The 21,087-nt window shown below is 52.1% G+C and overlaps 1 protein-coding gene across 1 annotated transcript; it reads right to left on the reverse strand.

Annotated features, from left to right (window-relative positions):
• Positions 1-431: 431 nt before the first annotated feature.
• LOC111141330 lies at positions 432-20,573 on the reverse strand. Its single transcript, XM_022493792.1, has 16 exons — positions 20,533-20,573; positions 18,875-18,998; positions 17,566-17,782; positions 16,360-16,464; positions 15,008-15,139; positions 14,165-14,249; positions 14,004-14,067; positions 13,481-13,566; positions 12,457-12,639; positions 10,075-10,128; positions 8,970-9,122; positions 7,712-7,779; positions 7,431-7,476; positions 5,330-5,393; positions 2,709-2,788; positions 432-464 (listed from the first exon to the last, which is right to left on the reverse strand). The coding sequence occupies exons 2-16, from the start codon at positions 18,993-18,995 to the stop codon at positions 432-434; spliced, it is 1,491 nt and encodes a 496-aa protein (XP_022349500.1). The 5' UTR covers positions 18,996-18,998; positions 20,533-20,573.
• Positions 20,574-21,087: the final 514 nt, after the last annotated feature.

Consider the following 21,087-nt stretch of genomic DNA (forward strand, 5'->3'; position numbering starts at 1 on the left):
TTTCCTCTGCGCTTGGGGCCTCCCACATATCTCTGGGCTCCCGAAGCACCCCCTCCTCTTCCTCCCTCTTGAGCAGGAACCTTTCCTGCATATGCATATTCCCTGTGTCCTTTCTGTATCCCATCTTCTCAGGGCCCGGGCTCTTGAAGGTCAGGTTCTTTCTCTGTTTTCTGAGGAGCCTCCCTTCCCTGAGACACTGAAGACAGAATTCAGAATATCTCTCTCAGGGGCCGGGGGAACACAGGAGCACTTCAGGGTAGCCTCACCACCTCCCGGAATCCCTTAGCACACTCAGAACCAGACTCCTTCGCAAGCAAAAATCATCTTTATTGCAACTGAGATTTTCCACCGTGACTGTAGCCATCCTCAGCCTCTCAAGGATCCAGAGCCTGTGTGGCTGAGGGGAGGGACAGGCCTTCAGTGAGAACCGGCTATTCCTCTGGAATAGTCAGTAGCACATAACCCTGTGGATAGAAGCAGGTAGACATGCTCTATCTGTCCTCGCTGCCCATAAAACCAGCTCTCCCTGAGGTGGCTCAAGACATCTTGAGAGGGGTTGTAAATGTCCTAAGGGTACAACTTCCCCTGTTGGCAAGATGGCAGAGTCAGGGACAGACTGGACAAGGGGATAGATGGGAGGGGAAGAAGGGTCTTGGGAATGTTTGTGAAGGAAGGAACAGATCAGTCCTTGGAGCTCTTCCTAAAAACCTATCTAGCAAGAGTCCTCTAATATTTCTGATGCATTGGGGTTTGTCCTGCTAGGGTCACCCTGAGGTAGGTCTCTCATCCAGCTAGAGCCTTCCACCTGCTCCCACCCACAATGCCCAGACTATGCTGTTGGAATCCATCTGCTCCTCTACCTGTTTTTCCACCAAAGGGGGAGCTCCTGAGGGTTTCAGAGACTAGAACTAACTCCCAGCATCACTCAGCACATGGCCAGGCACAGAGCAATCAGTGATATGTATTAATAGAATAAATAAATTAGTGACAGTGAATGAATTAGGGAGTGATCAGGGCAGCCATGTAATGTTGTGCAGATAGTGCACTGCCCAACTCCAGGTGATGTAGTTTGTGTACCACAGTATGAGTGGTGCATCTTAGAGTTCTGTAATATGTAACTGCCACAACAGTTCGAGGCAGCCTAGAAGTGAATCAGCCTAGAAGTGAATCAGTTATGAGCCTACGAGCTATTGCCTCTATAGGTCAGGTTATGAGAGAGCTGTGTCGCTGTGTCCTGACTTTGCGCTTTTTGGCATTCAGAACGACGCCATTCCTGGCCCACCTTGCCAGGAGCTGTGGCATCATTCCTGGAGTAGTTCCAGCCCCTGTATTACCTGCAGTAGCTCTTCCAGCCCCAACCTAGGGTCATCCTGGGATGACCCCTCCCTGCCAGGGTCAGGTTCAAGGTCAGGGTGGGGTCCAGAGGAGGGATCTGGGGGAGGGGTCTGAGGATGGCGGTGGGGGGGTGGGGGCGGAGTAGCACAGGCCAGGAGCTGGGATTTTATGAGACAAACTACTGCTGCCTCCTCCCGCCTCCTGTGCCCTAACTTCTGGTTCCTGAAGCCAGATTTCTAGTGTCTCCCAAATGTCAGGGCTGGGAACCAGGCGTCCTGGGTCCAGAACTGGGGCATGAGCAGAGGGTCCTAAAACTCAAACCTTATGTCTGAGATGGTGGGTCAGAGTCAGGCGGGGTGAAATCAGAGGTCCTAGCAGTTCCTTGTGCTTCTGAGGGGGAACCCTCTCCTCCACCTTATGTCCTTGTATCTTGATTTTATAGACAGGGACACCAGGCCACGGGAGGGGCGGTGGTTTGCCTGATGTCACCCAGACAGGGAGGTTCTGTCTGATTCTCTCTCTGCCCTGCCCCCAGAGCCCTTTCAGCACTGCTGTTTAAGAGTGGGAATCTGGGGAAGGTGGGAAACGGGGAAGTGAAGGGCATCTCTGAGCTCTGCCCCTTCCCACCAACCCCATCTGTCTCTTAGATTCACCGCACAGAGGGGTGGGATGAAGGCCAAGGAGGTGGGGTGACTCTAGGGGCAGATTCAGAGCTGGCACCCTCCCTTGACAGCAGCTCTGTGTTCCCTCTGCTGGTTTCCTTGGCCCTCTGCTCTTCGGCCTCATCTTCCTCCCAGGCAATTCGCCAGCCTAGTGCCGGCCCGGTTCCTACCCTCTGGCGGTTCACAGAAAGCAGGGGCCAGTTGCAACAGCCCTGTCCTGGGGGTCAGGACACCTGAGTTCTAGGGAAGTGGGTGGTCCTGGCTAAGGGTAAAAGCTTTGAAGTTGGATAAACCCAGCTGGAACCCTGGCTCTGTTGCCCTGGGCAAGTGTCTCTGCTTCTCTGAGCCTTAGTTCCCTCTTTTGTAAACTGGGCTAAATAATAACATCAACTTCATGCAGCTCATTGTGAAGACCACCTGTGTGCGGGACTGAAGCTGTCCGTGAACCTGGGGCCTGGCTCCCTGAGGGATTCATGGAGCCCCGTGGAGCCTCAGTTTGCTCATCTATAAATGGGTTTCACATCCAGGATGCCTATGAGATGGTAAGACGCGGGAGGTAAAGGCCTGCCACATAGACATGAGGCCCTCCTTGGCCCAAGCCTCAGCTTCTGCCCTCGTAGGATGGGGACAAGGCACCTGCAAGACCCCCAAGACCCTTCTAGCTCCGACCTCCCCGGCGGGTCTCAGGACGCTCTTTTTCTTGGCATTTACCTTGGAGGGCTCCACTTGGGCCTGGTCAAAGGAGAGGCCCTTGACGTTGGGCAGCGGGAGGTTTTGTTCTCTGAGCAGCTCTGTGAAAGGTGTGGGGAGGGGAGCTCAGTGCCCTGGTGAGCACAGCGGGGGCCACGCCAGCTGACCCCTGTCTGCTGCACTGTCCAGAACAGGGAAAGGACTTGGCATGGTCCCTTTCTCTTCTCCTTCCCCAGGGCACACTGTCCCCTATCAGGCAACCCCACTCCAGAAAACCAGGTCTCTAAACAGCTACACTACCCATTTATTAAAAACCTATCTTGAGGGAATTTCTTCTTGAATATATTCAGTGACTATGAACACATTCTTATGAAGATATTCTTTTTAGCATCATTTTAAGGAATGTTCAGTTTGTTGAAGGCAAAGATTTTGGGAATCTATTAATGAATTTCATTCTCCTCATTTAATCGAGGAAAACCTTTGAAACAATGTTTATGCTCTTAGAAATTTTAGAATGTTAGCGGAGACAGAAAACATCTCAGAAAAAAAGTTTAGACACAAGTCAGTATAAACTGAAAAATCAACCTTAAAACACTGGGAATTTGGTTATATAATAAGAAAATATCCATTAAATGTATCCAAGAAAATATTCATGAATATACTCATTTACCAAATACATAAAAGGTAGTCCTTGGAGTAAGTTTTTGTTAAGTTGGTAAATGGTAAACTTGGAGAATTGGCCATTTAGTAAATTGAATTTCGAAGAATTAATCATTTGGCCAGCTGGTTTTGGGCAAACTGAGTTTCTGAGATTTGACTTCGAGGGCCTGGCGTGGGCCGCTCCTGCCCCAACCTTGGCGCTGACCAGTGCGTATCTTGCCCTGGCTCCTACCATCATTCCGGGCTCAAGGGAGGGTCTCATACCCCTGTGCATTCTGGCCCAGTTAGGTGAGGGGCAGGACAGAGGAAGAGGGACATGTGCCTCTGGTCTCCCATCTGGCCTCTGATCTGCAGAGGCCCTGTCACCACCCTCCCAGCTCCCAGCCTCTGGACCCCTCCTCATTGCAATCCTCTCTCCGTGTTGGGACCAGAAGACGCTGACTCCAGCACAGGCTTCTGTGAATCTCTCTCCTCCCAGTTTTCTTACTCTTTGGCTGCTTCTCACAGGCAGTCCTCCTGTATTTCCCCAGTGGCTTTGGCCCTGCTCCTTTTTCCCTTATTGGGGAACTATGGACAGCACCCCAGTGTGAAAGGCACCTCCTGGCCTAGGTGTTCAGACCCTGCAAGACTATCTAGGCTTCTTGAACGAGACCTAGCTCCTGGGTCATCTCTTGTCCCTTGCCATAGCTCTCTGTGGTCCAGGATCTAAGATACACTTACTGAATGAGCTGCCTGTGGAAGGCACTGGCCAGGTCAGGTGGCATCCTTGCCCACCTGAACTCACTGGCTGCCTTGCTAGACCTTCCATTACCACTCTTCCCCACTTCCAATTTGTCCCCCTTCTTGAACGCAGATTTACTTACTTTATGCCCAGAACATTCCCTGGCCATGTGGGCCACGGAATGATGCCAAACCCTTCACCCTGACCAGCATTTGAGCTCCTGCCTGCTCCTCTAGCCTCATTCTGCCATCCTAACAGGAGCCCTCAAGGTGGAGCACAGAGGGACGCCCTGTAAGGGAAGCAGAGAGCCGGATGCTGGGCTCAGCTCTGCCCGACTTCCTGCGTGTGCTTCCTGAGTGTGTCCTGGGTGGGAGGCACTGGACAGGGTGTGGGGGACACAATGGAAAGCAAACATAGGGTCCCTGCCCTCAGGCAGCTTTACCATTTGTTTAAGGACAGAGGGGCTGACCAAAGAATCATGTGAGTAGGTGGGCGGTTGTTCCCCAGGCAGTGTTGGGGGAGGGAGGGCAGTGGGTTCTGTGCTGCAGAGGAGCCGGGCTGGGCTCCACACTCCCCTAGAACCCACTTTCCACGCTCCTCCCACTTCCTGGGGTCACCTCCCCCAAAGTCTGCCTGCACTCTGTTATCTCAGGGTCTGCTTCTGAGGGAGCCTGGACTGAGTGCTGTTTTGGAAAAGCTTGATTTTGTTGCTGATATCTAAACATAGGTGTCATGTCTCAAAAAGTCCAGGTTTACAGCATCTCTCGAAAATACAAAAGATCCCCCTGCTGGCAGCTTTTGACTGAACTTCGTGTCAGCCACCCACCCAGGGCAGGGCCCATTTGCCATCGGCCCCGCCCGGGTGGCTTCCTTTGTGAGTGGTAGCTCCCTGGACCCTGCAAGCTTGGAGATCTGGGCCGTGGGCTCCACCGTCTCGAAGGACCCCTCCTGTTCTCACTTGCCACGATGCTAGCCCCACTCCCCTAAGGAGCCCTTCCTGGCCACTCATCCCACTTCTGAGCTCCTGCCCACACCAGCTGCCTGGGCAAAGAACAGGAGGGCACCCAGGGGCCCTTCCCACCCTCCCATCTGCCACATCCCAAATTTCCATCTCTCCCCTGCCTCCATCTGCCTTGCCCGGGGCCATTCTTAACCGACTCTGGGGGACCAGGTGGAAGCCAGCTGTCCCTGCAGAGCTTTGGACACAGTTGATGCTCCCAACTTCTGGTCTATGGGCACGAGGAGAAACACAGGGGCTCACCGTTGTGATGGGGCAAGAATAGCCTGTTCAGAAGCTCTAAGAGAAGGGCCTCCATACGTTTTTCCTATAACAGATGAAAAAGGAACAGGGAGGTCACTTCGGCTGGGTTAGCAGATTCTGACTACGGGAATCAGGTGTCTCCACTGTACAGGTGCCCACAGGAGATCAGAAGTAGTCCCCAGGACTACTTTTTTAAAGGGCTTTGGAACCAGATGACCAAATAGTGAAAGGCCTGGGGCAAGTTAAAGGGCCTGAAAAGGAGTTACCCTCACCCTGGTCACAGGGACCATCTTCATAACTCTGTGGGATACCCCAGGGGAGAGCAAATAGGTTGGGCCAGAGGAAACCACAGGACCAGAGCTTCACAGGGACCAACTCTGGTCAGTCCAAGGAGGAGCTCTCTAATGCTGAGACCTGTCTGATAATGGGGCAGTAATTTTCTCATTGAGATAGCAAGCCTCCTGTTACCTGGGATGTTTAAGAAGTTCAAGAGATTGATCAGGGCTGCCCCAACTCATTTGGACAGATTGGGAAAAGACTCCCTTTCTTTAAGACATTTGGGAGACTTTTATAAACACATTTGTACCTGTATTATCTATGGAGTGGGTGTCTTGTACAGTGCATGACCAGTGCAACCATACCCAGCAGCCCTGGTATGGATGACTGCCCTCTGATTATGTCACAGAAGGGATCCCTGATCTGGGAAGATAATCTTTAGGACCTTTCATGTCTGGGATCCTAAGCAAGTAAGGCCAGAGCAAGGTCTGATAGAGCAGGGCTGATAATTTTATATAGCAGGGCTGATAATTTTCAGGTGTTTCCCAGTACATGTTCTTGTTCAGCCCTTTCATTTTGTTGTTTTTTCCATCTTGCAGTCTTGCCCCATTAAGGGCTAGAATGTGAGTTCATGGTCCTGTGGAAGCAGAGGGTGGAGGAAGGTTCCCAGGGTGGAGAAAAGGGGGAGTTACTTTAGGGGGCCTCCCTCAGACAGGCAGAGGCAGTGAAAAGCTTTCAGTGTAGGAGCAAGAACCAGCCCTGAGAGAAGAGACCCTGTGTTCCACCTGTGGGCTCAAGAACAAGTGTGGCCACTCCCCTCACTGCCACCTGCCACCATCTTGTCCAAACCTCATCAGGCCTCTGTGTTGTCCCACCAGCCTGCTCGACGGATTCCCTGCCTCCCTCCAATCTGCTCCTTCTATGCTCGGAACCCTCCATCAACTTTTATCTCACTCAAGAAGAACCAGGACCCCACTGGTAGGCCCTGCTCACCATCTGACCTCCCCTCAATCCCTCGGATCCAACCACCCTGGCCCCCTCCTGTTCCCCTGAACCATCGGGCACACCTTTGCCTTCGGACCTTGGGTTCCCTCTTCCCGATGCCCCCACTGCACCTCCTCCAGTCTTTGCTCGAACACTTACCTTCTCAGTGAGGCCTACTGAGTAGGCCTTTTTATTTTATTTTTTTTAAAAATAATTTTATTTATTTATTTATTTGACAGAGATCACAATTAGGCAGAGAGGCAGGCAGAGAGAGAGAGGAAGGGAAGCAGGCTCCCTGCTGAGCAGAGAGCCCGACGCGGGGCTCGATCCCAGGACCCTGGGATCATGACCTGAGCCGAAGGCAGAGGCTTTAACCCACTGAGCCACCCAGGTGCCCCTGAGTAGGCCTTTTTAGTATTACCCGCACCCGCCGTCCCGATCCCCCATCCCTTCTACTTTTTCAGAGCGTCAGCACCTGTTTCCATACAATGTATAGTTCACCTGACGGGGCTTATTGTTCATGATCTGACCTCACCCTGCTAGAGTGTGGGTGCCACAAGGGTCCTTTGTTTTGTTCACTGACATATCCCCAGTACCTAAGATGAGCCTGGGCACATAGTGGCTGCTCCGTAGTTGTTTGTTAAGTGTATGAAAGAGCGAAGTGAACAAGTTTAAGTTAAGCTGACCCCACTGAGTATGGGGACACTAGGGCAAGATGAGATCAATGATAGAAAGTGAGTGAGGCTTTCAACTGCCTACATCGGTGACTCAGGGCCTTTTTCTGGGCCTCCTGATGGGGCCTTCAGGACCACGGAGAGGCAAGAGGTAAGGAGAGACTCACCTGCTTTGCAAGGCCAGCAGGGTAAGGGCCCAGGGTGACTGTGGTGCTAGCAGAGAAAAGAGATTACCCTTTCAGGTCATGACAGCTGCTTGGAGGTGCCGTGCTCAGTGAGCCTCGGTCACAGCACCTCCTCACTCCTCTCCCCCACGACCTTGTGTGCACTGCTCTGTGCGCTGACAGTGGGCACGGGAATGTACCCCTGACCACACGCACCACCCCCCCACTCCCCTACCAAGAGCGCTTCTTATTTCTTCCGAACATCCAAAACCAAACAACATTACCTGTTTGGAGTGAACTGGAGTTTTAACTCCTGATTTCTTGAAGAAAACACGGCTTTCGAAAGAAGATTCTATGGGAGTTGAAATCAGGTGAGAACAGGAGGGGAGTTTATGTTCCAGCTAGAGGGATTCCCTTTGTCCTGACCCCCATGAATGCTTGTGAGAGGGCTGACCCCTCTCACATGGTGCTCTCCCCGCTGCCCCACCTGCTGGTTCTTTGTGTCCAGACCATGCCTGTGTGGGTGTGGCCATGGGAAAGGACACTGGCGATGCTGGGCGCTCCCAGAAGACAGGGCAGGCTGGGGCTGGGTATGAGGCTCAGCCCAGTAGAAAGAAAATCTTTTGCAATGAGGCACTTAGCTGTAGAATCACTGTTGCTGGAAGCCGGAGGGCACCTTGGTTTTGAGGGGGTTGTTTATGGGCCTCTGTGATTCCCATGGTTACCTCATAGACCAGAAGTAGGACTTTCCACTGCCGATTAAGGATGACCGATTTCTTTTCTTTTTTTCTTTTTTTTTTAGGTTTTTCTTTATTTATTTAAGTAATCTCTACGCCCAACAAGGGGCTTGAACTCACAATCCCGAGATAAGAGTCACACGCTCTTCCCACTGAGCCAGCCAGGCACCCCAGAGATGACCAGTCTCTTGACCACAGAGTCATGCCAACTCCGGTGGCAGACCCCAAGGTCCTGTGAACATCGGGTGCTGCGGGGCTCTCCTGTGGCAGAGCCACCCTCCAGGCCCTCGTATCTGAGGGAACTCCCCAATTTTAAGGTCTGTGGAATGGGAAGTAGGGATCCTAAGGGGGCTTAGAATGGAGAAGTAGAGACTTCGGGGAAAGCTGTATTTCCCCAGAAATAGAGCAGAGAACACAGTCATGCTGAGTCCCTTTTGAACTGTTTCTCTGATCTCTCTCCTGGCTTTGGGGACGAGGGCTTCTGATGGAGCCACATCCAGGGAAGAAGTCAGAAGACTTCACAGCTCTCTGCAAGGCCCTGAGCCTTGCAGCAAGGGGGTGGGAGGGAAAACCCTTTAGTTGCCGAGGAGGTCCGTGGGGGGCGCAGGGAGCTGCACTTAGGGGCACCGGGACTCAAGCACGTTAATGTGCTGGTGACAGGCACAGCTGTTTGGGTGTGGACCGATGGAATATGAGCAGGAGACCCGGTGTGAGGGCAGCCACTGCCTCAGTCAGCGGACCCTCGAGGGGCCCCCACGTGGACCCAGATCCCCCCGAGGAACAAAGAATTTCAAGGCTTACTCACCCAGGAAACGGAGACAGAGGAGGTGTTGCCGGGCCCCAGCAGCACCAGCGAGCCCAGCTGGGTGACGGTGGCGGCGTGGCCATCAGTGTGGACAGTGGGAGGGTCGGGGGCGATGAGGGTCACTCTCACACTTGCTCTGGACTGCTTAGAAGTCTGAATGAAGTTAAAGCGGAAAAGGGGCAGACAGGGAGAGAGGATGGAGTTCCTTAATTCCCAGCTTGGAGGAATGGGAACAGGATTGTCTTTGGAGCCTGGGTCTCAGAATTTGTATTCTATCTGCTGCAACTTGCTGCATGACCTTGGGGAGTTTACTTCAACCTCCCTGCGCTCCCTTAAGGTGAGATGGCATCCTCCTTTGCTTGGGCACGCGTAGCAGGTAAGAACATAGATTGTTGGGGCCAGACCCCCAGCTCCACCACTTGTAGGCTATGTGGCCTGAGACAAGTTTCTTCAACTCTCTGTTTTCATACTTGTCAAATAAGGACAATCGTGCCTCTTCTATAAGGTTGTTGTGGAGATTAGATGAATTCAGTCATGGAGAATGCTTAGCACGGAGCCCAGCAGTTCGCAATGCTATGGTTATCTGTTGGGATTATGGTTTGTTCATCAGGTGCCATATTCTAATAGCCTTTGGAGAGAGGACACTGAGCATGGATTGTGGAGTCCAGGACTGACTTCAAATCCTGGTTCTGCTGCTTGCTCAGCAATATGAGCTTGGGCAACTGAAGTCACCTTGCTGTGCCTGTTTGCTGACATATGAAGATGGGATAAAGCGCGGGGTGTCTGGGGCTTAGGTGGCTGTAGGTGAAGGGGCCTGGGACACAGTCACTGCTCACTGCTGCTCGCATGCGCACCTCTGTCTGCCTCAGTAGGTACGCCCTAGCGGAGTCATGGTGCCAGCCACCTGGCCGGGCCGATGAGCTAAATGCCTACTTGAGTCAATGCCTCTAACCTTTATGGCGCCTGAGAATTTCGGAGTCCATAGTAGGGAACTCTGGCCAAATGGAGCTTGCTTGGGGGCCCAACCCTGACCCGATCCCAGACTCTTCCCTGAGATCCTGGTGGGGATCTCCTGGAAGGGGAAGGAAGCTGGCAACACACCTACCCGGGTCCCAGGCTCCCGCTCTCCTGGGGGCAACAGTTGAATGAGCTTGGAAGCCTGGAAAAAGGGCAAAAATGTGGCATTTAGAATCCTGTAAATCTGTTCTGAGCGGCTTGGGGGTAGGGGTGTCTGTGGGGTTCAGTGAGGTGTAATTGCTTCCAAATGAATGTATGACCTGCATATCAGTCACTATGAGCTTGGGAGGAGCCATTCACCTGGTTTCTCACCATGATCTATCTGGAAACATTAACAATTTATTGTTTCAGTGATCTTCCCCCAGCCCCCCCAATATTTCACTGTGAAGATTGCCACACAGACAGCAAAGCTGAAAAAATTTTAGAGGAACATTTGTATATTCATCACCTAGATTCTTCAATGAACATTGCCTCTCCTTACTTTTATCACATTTCTATCCATCTATCCGTACTCCTTCCGTTTTTGAAAATCACCAATCATGATAGAAAACAGTAAAAAAAAAATGTATAAAGTAAAAAGTACAAGTCTACCCCAACACCTCTTCCCCTTTTCCTCCAAATTCTATTTTCAGGGGTAACTACTGTTGGCATTTTGGTGTATATCCTGACTGTTTTCTTTTCTTTTTAAAAATGTTTTAAAAAAGATTTTATTTATTTATTTATTTGACAGACAGAGATCACAAGTAGGCTGAGAGGCAGGCAGAGAGAGAGGAGGAAGCAGGCTCCCCGCTGAGCAACCCCATTCTTTAGCAGCTGCATAGTGTTCTGCCTTATATGACCATAACCAGACTCATTTTACCAATTTGTTATTAATGGAGACCTAGGTTAACTTTATTCTTTACCTGGTAGGAAGTGAAACCTAAAAGAGCACTGTTGCACAAATACCCTTGCCCACTGGTGTAAGAATTTCTGCAGACATGGAATTACCGTGTTCACTTACAATTGTTCCAGAGCTGCCCTATCTGTGTGGGAAGGAGGGAATTGAAGGGGGAGACCTGACTCCATTCCTGATCTCACCTGCTCGGTCACCTTGGGCAAGTCACTTTCCCTATCTGGGCCTTTGTTTCCTTATGTAAAAAAAACGGAGGAAAAACTTTAGATACCGGGGTGCCTGGGTGGCTCAGTGGGTTAAGCCTCTGCCTTTGGCTCAGGTCGTGATCTTGGGGTCCTGGGATTGAGCCCCGCATCGGGCTCCCTGCTCAGCAGAAGAGCCTGCTTCTCTCTCTCCCTCTGCCTGCTGCTCTGCTTACTTGTGCTCTCTCTCTATCAAATAAATAAATAAAATCTTTTAAGAAAATTAGATCCCTTCTAGATACAGATCTTGGGATTTCGTATTTGAGTGTTTATGGGGCACCCACTGGGTGCTGTAGACATACTCTACCACCCATAGTCCCTGTCCTTAAAACGGGGGCTATAATGAACACACAAAGTTCAATAAAAAACCCCAATATATGTACACGTGTGTCTGTGTATACACATGACTCTGCATATTTAACTCTATCCATACACATACACAGTGTAATCAGTGTCTCGAAGGGAGAAGGACAGAGAGAAAGAGAGGAAGTGGAGGGGAAAAGGGGGAAGGCTTATCTTAAGTGTTTCAATGTGGTGGTCAAGGAAGGGCTCTCTGAGGAGATGACATTTGCACTAAGACCAATAGTGGCAGGAAGAATGTTCTGGGCAGAGCAACTAGCATGTACAAAGGCCCTGAGGTGGGTAACAGCTCAGCCTGTGTGTCTGGAGTGTAGTGGGTAAGGAGACAGAGCTGGAGAGGTCAGCAGGGTACTAACTTCAGGGAAGAGACTAGGTGTGGTGAGGAGCTCCTCTGGGCTTTGCAGCAGTGACATTTGTGGATTTCTCCCTCATGTGATCCCCTCATCAACCCTGGGCACTTGCTCTTCTTGCAGACTTCTGTGCCTCCTTGTCCCCACTCAGGCCACCTCCTCAGAGATGTATTCACTGACTATGGCACCCAGGGCAGCCCTGTCATCCCCACTAGTCACTTGCTGACCCATTGGTCTTATTATAAATAAGCTAAATTATTTTGTTTATCTGGCTGTTTCCTTGTTCAGGTTCTTTTCTCCCCCTTGACTTTGAGATCTGTAAGGGCAGGGACCCTGGGTGCACAGGGCCTGGCACATATTGGCTTTCAATAAATATTTGTGGCATGAATGAATGGATGTGTTATGAAGAGAAAAACAATGCACCTGGTTGTTCAAGGAAGTCTTCCTAGAGGGGGGGACTTCTGTGCTGGGTTCTGAAGGCTGAATAGGAGTTCTCCCGGGAGGTCCAGAGAGAAATAACTTATCTAGGTCCACCCAGAAAGGCACTTCTGCCAGCTGGGCCTTGGTTTCTTCATGTGAAAAGTAAAGCAATAAAATTATGTTATTCCTCTTTCTCGAGCACTCACTTTGGAGTCCTGAGGGTCCACTTGGATCTCGTTGCCGGTGTAGAGGCAGGACCGGATGTCATTGTAGGTTTCTAGCCCAAAAGCCAGGTCCGCCATGCTGCCTTGGGCTAACTTTGGAAGGGGTTGGGGGGTCAAGCCAGCAGGTCTTCGGGGTCTCTGGCTGGGGCCGCAGGGTGTCACAAGCTTCAGAAACACAAAGGAGAAACTCAGTGGGAACAGCTTCTCTGGCCAACAACTGGTTACAACTGTAACCAATATCAAGGGCTCACTATGTGCTAGGCAGTTCTAAACACACTTGCACAATCTCATTTCAACCTTACAAGGGTGCTGTGAGCTGGGAACTGTAACTGTCCCCATTTGACAGATGAGGAAACAGAAGCCCAGAGGGGGTAAAGTGACTTACTCAAGGTCCTACACAGGGTAAGGGGGGAGCTGGGTTTTGAACTCACGAGCCCCCGCTCCTTGCTTCTTCCTTATCTGACCCATTCCCTTCTCTGTGCTTTTGTTAACAGTGCCTCCTTCATATCCTCTCCTATCCTTCCTGTCTGCCTGACCCACCTCCAACCATTCCATGGGGAGGGGGAAGGAGCAGTGAACGGGAGTTAGGCAGCCAGCCTCATCCCTTTTCTGGGCCTCGGTTTCCCCATCTAAAGGGTCCCTGCCAGCTGGGCATTATGCATGATCCCGTACCCCTGAACTGTCCCAACTGCCCTCTTGTTGGAGGCTGATCCCCGCTCACAGGACACCCAGCCCTGTGGCCTCTCCTGCTCTCCAGGGTTGAGGTGGGACTCTCTGGCTCAGTACTGGCTCCCGAGGGCAGACACCTGCCAGCTCTCCCCTTCCTTCTCCCTCCTTCTCTCTCTCCTCCTCTTTTGCCTACTACCTCCTTTTACCTGCTCTTCCTTCTCCTCTTTCTGTCTCCTATCCAGAGAAGCCCCATGTCCCTTTCCTTTTTTGGCTATCATCCCCCCAGGCCAGCGGATGTCCCCGGAGGGGTCTGCCCTGGCCAGCGGGTCTGGCCTACCCGGACATTCATCAGGATGGCCTCGTCTGTGAACTCCGTGGTGGTGACATAGTACTGGAAGTCTTCCGGCCCAGAGATGGCTGGGGCTGCAATGAAACGAGGATTCAGCTTCCCCTGGGGGAGGGTGGAAAGGTGTGGGGAGGCAGTGAAGCAGGCAGAAATCTATTCTCCGTCTCTGCTTAGCTTGAAGTTGCTTGTGGGCTAGGTCTATGCTTCTTGGGACAACGAACATTTATCAAGCAATAGCTTCGTGCCTGGTTCTAGGTATTATTGCAGCAGTGCAGTCCACTCTGCATGTCTAGCATTAGTCCCATTTTACAGATTGGGAGACTGAGGCTCCAAGGGAAAATGACCTGCTGAGGTCAGAAGGCATAGTGCCCTTTCTCGCTCCCACTAGAAAGGAGGCTCCGTGTGGTTAGGCTTTGTTTTGTTTCCTGTCATATTCTCAGAGCCCAGAGCATCATTCTTGGCACACAGTAGGAGAATGGAAAATAAACCGCTTCCTCGGCCAGGAGCTACGTACGCAGAGTGACATGCAGCAGGCCTTCCAGCAGTGAGTTGAGTAGGGTCGTGGCCAAGGGGCACACCTGCAGGGAAGGCATGATGGGGTCCTTGTCAGGTCGAAGTGCTCTCCCTCAGGGTCACACCCCTGTCCCAGGAGGCAGAGGAGGAAAAACAACATACTATCTTCTGCAGGAGGAAGGGCAATGCCTCATCCAGGACGCTTGTCACCAACTCCAGAGCTGCATTTGCGAGGAGGGGGTTCATCCTAGTGGTGGGGGAGGGCAGGTGGGGTCTGAGACACTATGGAAGGGGAAACTGAGGCCAGATGCAGGAGTCCAGGGCAGGGCTGCTGGGCTTGTGTAATATGGAAACTCTAGAGTGGCTGCTTCCTTCCTGTGTCTCTCTTCTCCTATCCCACCCCTACCCTTTCCTTTTCTGTTTTGTCTCCTTCATGCCTTCTTGCTCCCTCTCCAAGACATCCTCTTCGTCTTTATTTCTTCCTGATCATCCCTCTCTGTCTCCATCTCTTTATTTCCTCTCTGATAAAGGTCTCTGGGATTTTCAAGGAGGGAGAGTGATGGAAGGCTTCCTGGAGGAGGTGGTTTTTGTGCTAAGGTTGTCTCAGCACGTGGATTAGCTCATCGTTTCCCCACAGCCATGCCATGCTGGCTGGGTTTGGTAGGCAATTCCATTTTACTGGTGAGGAAACAGGCTCTAGAAGTCAAATAGCTTGTACAGGGCCCCTGAGTGAGGAAGCAGGCAAGCTGAGACTTGACCTGGGTGGATGCCCACTCTCAGCCATGACATTCAATGTCGAGAGAGGAAATGCTGATGGATGGTATATGCCGCTTGCAGCCTCGGAGATGACCCTGTCCCTGATGCCCTTGGTCACTCAGAAAACGAGGCTGGGGAGAGGCAGCCCCGGGGGTGAGTCCCAGTGAAGGGCTGGGCAGCGGGAGCAGTGCCGGAAGTCCCGGCACCTGCTCCTGCCCCGTGGGAGCACAGGTGTGGGCAGGTACTCACTGCTCCAGGACCTTGATGCTTAGGTATCCCGGTGGGGTGTGGCACTCCTCGAACATCACCTTGGTCTTGTTCCCCGTCTGTTCCAGCCGTACCCCAATGCGAATGTTCTTGATGATTCTGAGCCGTAGTACCCTGTAGGGGCAGCGTGTCCAGGCAGGCTCCAAGCCACAGCCTAAGGCGGAGGCTGGAAGTCACAGGCTAGTGAACTGCAGCTGCCTGCGGGGCTCGAATGAAAAACTAGGAGAGTCGTTAAAGATACAGATCTCGTGCCTGGGAAAACCTGAGAGATCTGCCAGCACCAGCCTGCGTCCTCATAGTGGGGCCGTCAGCTGGGGCTGATGGTGACCTTGAGCTGGGCCACAGGTGCTCGTGGTGCTCCAGTCCCACCAGGCCAAGGGCTAAGCTGTGTTTTTTTTTTTTTTTTTGAATGTTAGCTTTTCTATTTTTTTTTAAAGATTTTATTTATTTATTTGTCAGAGAGAGAGAGAGAGAGAGAGCAAGTGAGCACAGGCAGAGTGGCAGGCAGAGTCAGAGGGAGAAGTAGGCTCCCTGCCGAGCAAGGAGCCCGATGTGGGACTCGATCCCAGGACGCTGGGATCATGACCTGAACCGAAGGCAACTGCTTAACCAATTGAGCCATCCAGGCATCCCCAAGTTGTGTTTTTACTGCCCATCACTACGAGGGCGATGATAAGAGAGAAATATTTCTCTGTGCTCCCTTATCTATTAAAAAGGGAAGCTAGACCAAGAAAGCCACATTTTTACAAGAAAACCAGGGGTGGACATATTCCTGAAGGGCATTTACAAAGATTTGTTTCACGTGCCGACCCCACCTGTAGCTCTCCCTTTGTTGCCTGCTGTGGTCCGAGCTCTTGGGTCGGCAGTGAATGCTCACCACAGCCAAGGGCAGAGGATCATACCCATTTTGTAGATGAGGAAACCGAGGCCCAGGGAACAGAGGCCCTTGTTCAAGTTGCCTGGCTGGTGAGCGGGAGCGGAGGCCTGGGGTGCAGAGCTCTGAGGTGAGCTTGCAGTCGCCCGCTTCAGATCATCCCACTTCTGCATCCGCCTCTCCCTCAGGTGGGACACATGCTCCCTGACCTGGGGGTCCGAGGACACTGATGCCTCACCGTGCGGTCCTGGCTAGGTCCCTCTCCCATTCTGCGCCCTCGTTTCTCCGTCAGTAAAAATGAATTTGAAACACGCCCCAATGGCAAAGATTATTATGACCCTTCTCATGACAGAGGCAGGAGGCCTTTGCTGGCCCTGCACAGCTGCCTCTTGAGTCATAGCCATGAGGGTGGGCCTGCCAGGCACCGAGGAAGGGGGGACCAAGTACCCCGTGTACTCACTCCTGGAGCGAGAGGTACAGTTTGCTTCGCAGAGTGACCTGCAGCAGGCTGTCGCTCAGGATACGTAGGGTAACCTCAGGTCCTTTGACGTCTTCTATGACCAGCCTGCAAGAGGGGTTCAGGGGGTGTTGGTACTGCCTGCTAAGGCTGCTGTAGTTCTGTATCACGTGTGTCTGGGTTGGCTGGAATAAGGGCAGATCCCAGGAGGAGTAGGAGCTGCTTTGGGACAACCCCATCTCTGAGCCCCAGCCCAGATGAAGAACAATGGGACCGTAGTTCCAGCGCCCAAGCCTTCAAGAGCTGGCTGAGTCCCTTCCCTTCTTCCGGCCTCAGTATCACCCTCTACAAAATGGGGAGAATACTGTAGAGGGGCTGTCTATGTGCCTTGAGCCCTTGAGCCTGCCTGAATTCAAGTATATGCATTCTGCAAAAGGGAAGCAGGTGGGCAAAAGTCAGAGAAAGCAAGATGACTGGTGATCCCACCACTAAGGGACCATCTGCCTGGCCGAGCATTCCGGGGGAGGACATGAGCCTTCTACTCCCCTCAGTGAGTTGGTTCCCCGAGCTGAGAGGAACCCAGAGTACTTTTTGAACATGAGATACAAGCTGGTGATTCATCTGCTGTCCACTAGAATGGGCAGCAAACCGCCCCCAACCAGGAGAGAGGCATGGAGGCAGCCGTGCCCACACCTTGATCTTGGACTTCTGGCCTTCAGAACCGTGACACCATGAATCCCTGTTGGGTAAGCCACAGGAATTCCTGTTGCGTGGTACTTTGTTACGGCAGTCCTAACAAACTCTACAATCAGAAAACCTAGATTTTGATTCAAACCCTTTTGATTTTTACATATAGGCAATTCGTTAAAATGTTTCTAATTTTTAAAAATGAAAATATTTTAAAAACACCACACAAGTTTGCAATACCCAGGTGGAGGCTGAGTGTAGAGGTCTGGAGGGGCGCCAGCCTGAGACCCTCGATCCAGACTCTGCTTTGTTCCTTGGATGATTTTAAGTGGCTTGGAGAGATTTAGAACAAGAAAGATGCACTTGCCCGAGTGCCTTCCAGGCTGCAGAGAACCTCCCAGGACCCTCACCGGGCCTCCCACCTGTCCAGGGATCCATTTGACATGTGAGAACGTTGTGGCTCAGGGAAAGGGCTGAGCCTGAAGCGGGAAGAAAGGTCAGAGTCAGCCTCTGAAGACTCACCCGCCAGCCTGGAGTAGCTCCGTCAGCAGTGGGAGGCTCTTCCCTGAGAGCAGGTCCCCGACCAGGGACATATCAAGCCCACTGCTCTTCTTGGAGAGGCCTTCTTTTACGAAGGGCAGGTGGTCCAGGATGGTGACACCTTCACTGGTGGGCCTTGTCACGGGAATCCTGGCCATGCGGTCCAGGATGTGGTTTTCCGAGAATAGGTCTGAAATGTCTGAGGACACGAGCCTCTCCTCAAGGTGGGGCTCACCGTTCATTCAGTCATTCAACAAACGCCCACTGGCACCCGCTCAGTCAGCAACTTGGATGGTCATTTAGCAGCAAGTATTTATTAAGTGCACACTATCTTTTGGGCTCAGGGAATGGGAACAGTGTGCAGTCTGCCAGTGAGGAGTGTACATTCTGGTGGGAGAGACAGACAACCACCCAGCATCCCGATAAGCGAACAAGGCAATTTTTGAAAGTAAGTGCTACAAAGAAAATGAAATGGAGTTGAGTTGGAAGATGACTGGGGTGAAGGTCTACTTTTGATAGGGTGGTCAGGGAAGGCCTCTTTGAGGAGGAGGCATTTGAGCTGACCTGAGTCAAGTGGAGGAATCCATTATTGCAAGATCTGGGAGGAGAGCAAATGAGGCAGGGGGAACAGCATGTACAAAGTCCCTGAGGTGGTAATGAGTCTGGTGAATTTATTAAAATGAAAGATCATTGGGGTTAGGCTGCAGTGAATGGGGTAGGAGGTGGGTGGGCATTGGTCAAAGGAGCTCATGGTCAAAAGGGAGAGAGACAGACAGATAGGATAACTACAACACATCAGGCCAATGCCATAGATGAGGCTTCACCAAAGGGCTGTGGGAGCTCAGAGGAAAGAGACTCCTGCCTGGGAAAACTGGGAGGGACTTTGAGAGCTTTGCCTTAAAGGATGAGTCAGAATTCGCCACGTTGGGAAGTAGGGAAAGAGACTTGTAGATGGAAGAAACATCACAGGAAGGGAGGGAGACTGGGAAGTCATTCAAGGCCCTGTATCCCCGGCCTCTTCCACTCCAGGTGGCAGTGGAAGAGGCCGGGGATACAGGGCCTTGAATGCCAAGGTGAGGAGTTTGGAGCGTATCTTGAGGGTACTGGGGAGCCACAGCAGGTATTAGAGTAGTGTAAAGATGAGGTCAGGTCTAGGTGAAGGAAGGCAAATTCTGCTGCTGGTGATGGGGAGGCCAAAAGAGGAGAAGCCTTGGGGAGGGTGATGGCACCCTCTTCCACCCCTTCCCTTCCCTGAGATCTTGTCTTCTAAAGCCCACCCCCTAAATTTTACCTGTTTCCAGCTGATTCTTGCTGATTCGCAGGTAGAGCAGATGTTGGGCCTTCCCTTGAGCCTGGGACAGCAGCCCCCAGCATAGCAGTGACCCCCAGAACAGCAGCATCCTCTTAGTCATGACCTGTGGAATAGAGCTGGGAACCCCAGTGGCCACCTCCATATGCCCACTAGGGACCCATTGTCTAGGGTCTCCTAGTTCTGCCTCCCCTAGAACCTCTCTCCAGCTTTCCTCTCCTTGCCATTCCCCCTAGCTCCAGATCTGCTAGTCCTTGAACCCTACCTGCACTTCTCACCACCTCACCCTAGTGCTTTCTGTTCCTTCTTCCTGGAATGCCCTTCCGCATCGTGTGGACTGCTTTCAAATCCAGGCTCTGTTACTGCCTGACTGTGTGACCCTGAGCAGCTTACTCGACCTCTCTGTGCCTCAGTGTTCTCATCTGTAAATTGGGGATGAACATGGTGGCGGTGAGGAATGCATTCAACAGTAGGTGCAGAGTGCTTAGCAAGCCGGGTGCTCACAGCTGTTACTGTGGCTGGGCGACCCTGTGAGATGGCAGCAGATACCGCACTCCCTTTGGACTGCGGACGTTTCTTGATCTTGACGGAGGACAACGGATGAGGGTCCTGGGGCAGGTGTTAGACTGGTTGAGGTGGGCACTGGGGAAGGGGCTTGAAGGCACCGCTCTTTACCAGCTAGTAGGGAAATATTTCAATATTTCAACCAGGATGTTTGTACAGGTTCTCACCAGCTAAACTTCAGCCCTGACCAGGTGGACAAAGGACATAGTTAAGATCCTGAGCCCACAGGCAGGGGGCCCTCTGGGTGGGCAAGGCTGTGCCTCAGCAGATGCAGCCTCTGGGACTTCAAGGCAGAGACCAGCTGGGATGCAGATGGCTCCAGCATCAGCAGGGCCCACCGGGGAGCCCTCCTGACCCCCATGCTGTGCCCATGAGGCAGCCACTCAGAGGGTAAATGCTGCCACTGAGCAAGGACAGGAGGCCCCCAAAGGCTGAGTGTACTCTGAAGTATCTGAGAAAATCCTGGCAATGCCTTGAATTAGTAGCATCCAGTTTTTTGTTGCTTGGTGTCATAGGAGCTCAGAACAGTGATTATGCTGGGTAATAAAAAATGCAATTGTTCGCTTTCATATGCGAGTTTTGGATGGGAAAGTTGGTTCTCGTGGCATTAAACAGTCATATTTTGCTTTCAGCGTGAACTGAAATTCACCCATGATTCATCCCACCAGAGTTTAGTTGGTCCCTATTTTGGTACTTTTCTCAGTCAATTCACCCATGTCGGGTGTCTCCCTCCCTCCTGCCCTTCGTACATCACACCATGTTCTAGCTCTCCCCTCTTGCCTTAAGTCATCCCGACCAGCCCCAATTTCCACCTGAGTGCTTTCTAGGGAGCAGGCAGTGTGCCAAGAACATTGTAAAGCTTCATCACATCACTGAGTCCCCACCGCAATGGTCTGGGATCACGGATCTCAAGTCCAATTTACAGATGACAGAACTGAGGCTCAGAGAGGAAAGACGAATCGCCCAAGGTCACACAGGTGGCAGCGCTTGGATTCGAACTACTAAGAACCTGTGCACCAATCCACATTCTTGTAGGTGCTCAGGAAACATTTGAGAAGTGCCCTCTTTGTCCTTACCTCTCCAATCACAGGATTGCCCGGAGTCTCCCTGGTCTCTGTCTTCAGCCTTCCAGAAAGGCACAACTTTTATAACCTGAGCTCTGAAGCCCAGAGGGGTGGGGCCAGGGTTTGTGCTCAGAGGAGCTCTTCAGTAGAGGAAGGGGTCCTCTTGGCATCAGGTGGCAAGGGGCTGCTGGCCAAAACCGATAGGACTCATCACTGAGGCCTGAGGGGCAGGCCCAGGGCCAACAGACCTCTGGGGGAAGGAGGGAGGGGGCTCTGTGGGTTTGGGGGTGGGTCCTTTCCCTTAGGAATGACATCAGAGCCATGGAGCCTGGGGCAGGGCCTTCAGCTCTTGGGAGAGAGCCAAGGAGGCTCCCAATACAGGATGTGTCAGTCTCAGAACCTAAGCGAGTAAGGGAGCATGTTGGGGGTGTGTGTGGTGGAGAGCAGGCGAGTGGTAGAGCCAGCCCTTTCCATACATGGTTCTGTGCTGTGCCTCTACAGCCAGACAGGCCTGGGTTCAAATCCCACAGTCACTCAGTAACTGGATAACCGTGGGCAAGTTGCTTT

This window comes from Enhydra lutris, unplaced genomic scaffold (genome assembly GCF_002288905.1).
Source record: "Enhydra lutris kenyoni isolate GAN:26980312 unplaced genomic scaffold, ASM228890v2 scaffoldscaffold6, whole genome shotgun sequence".
Lineage (NCBI taxonomy): Eukaryota > Metazoa > Chordata > Mammalia > Carnivora > Mustelidae > Enhydra > Enhydra lutris.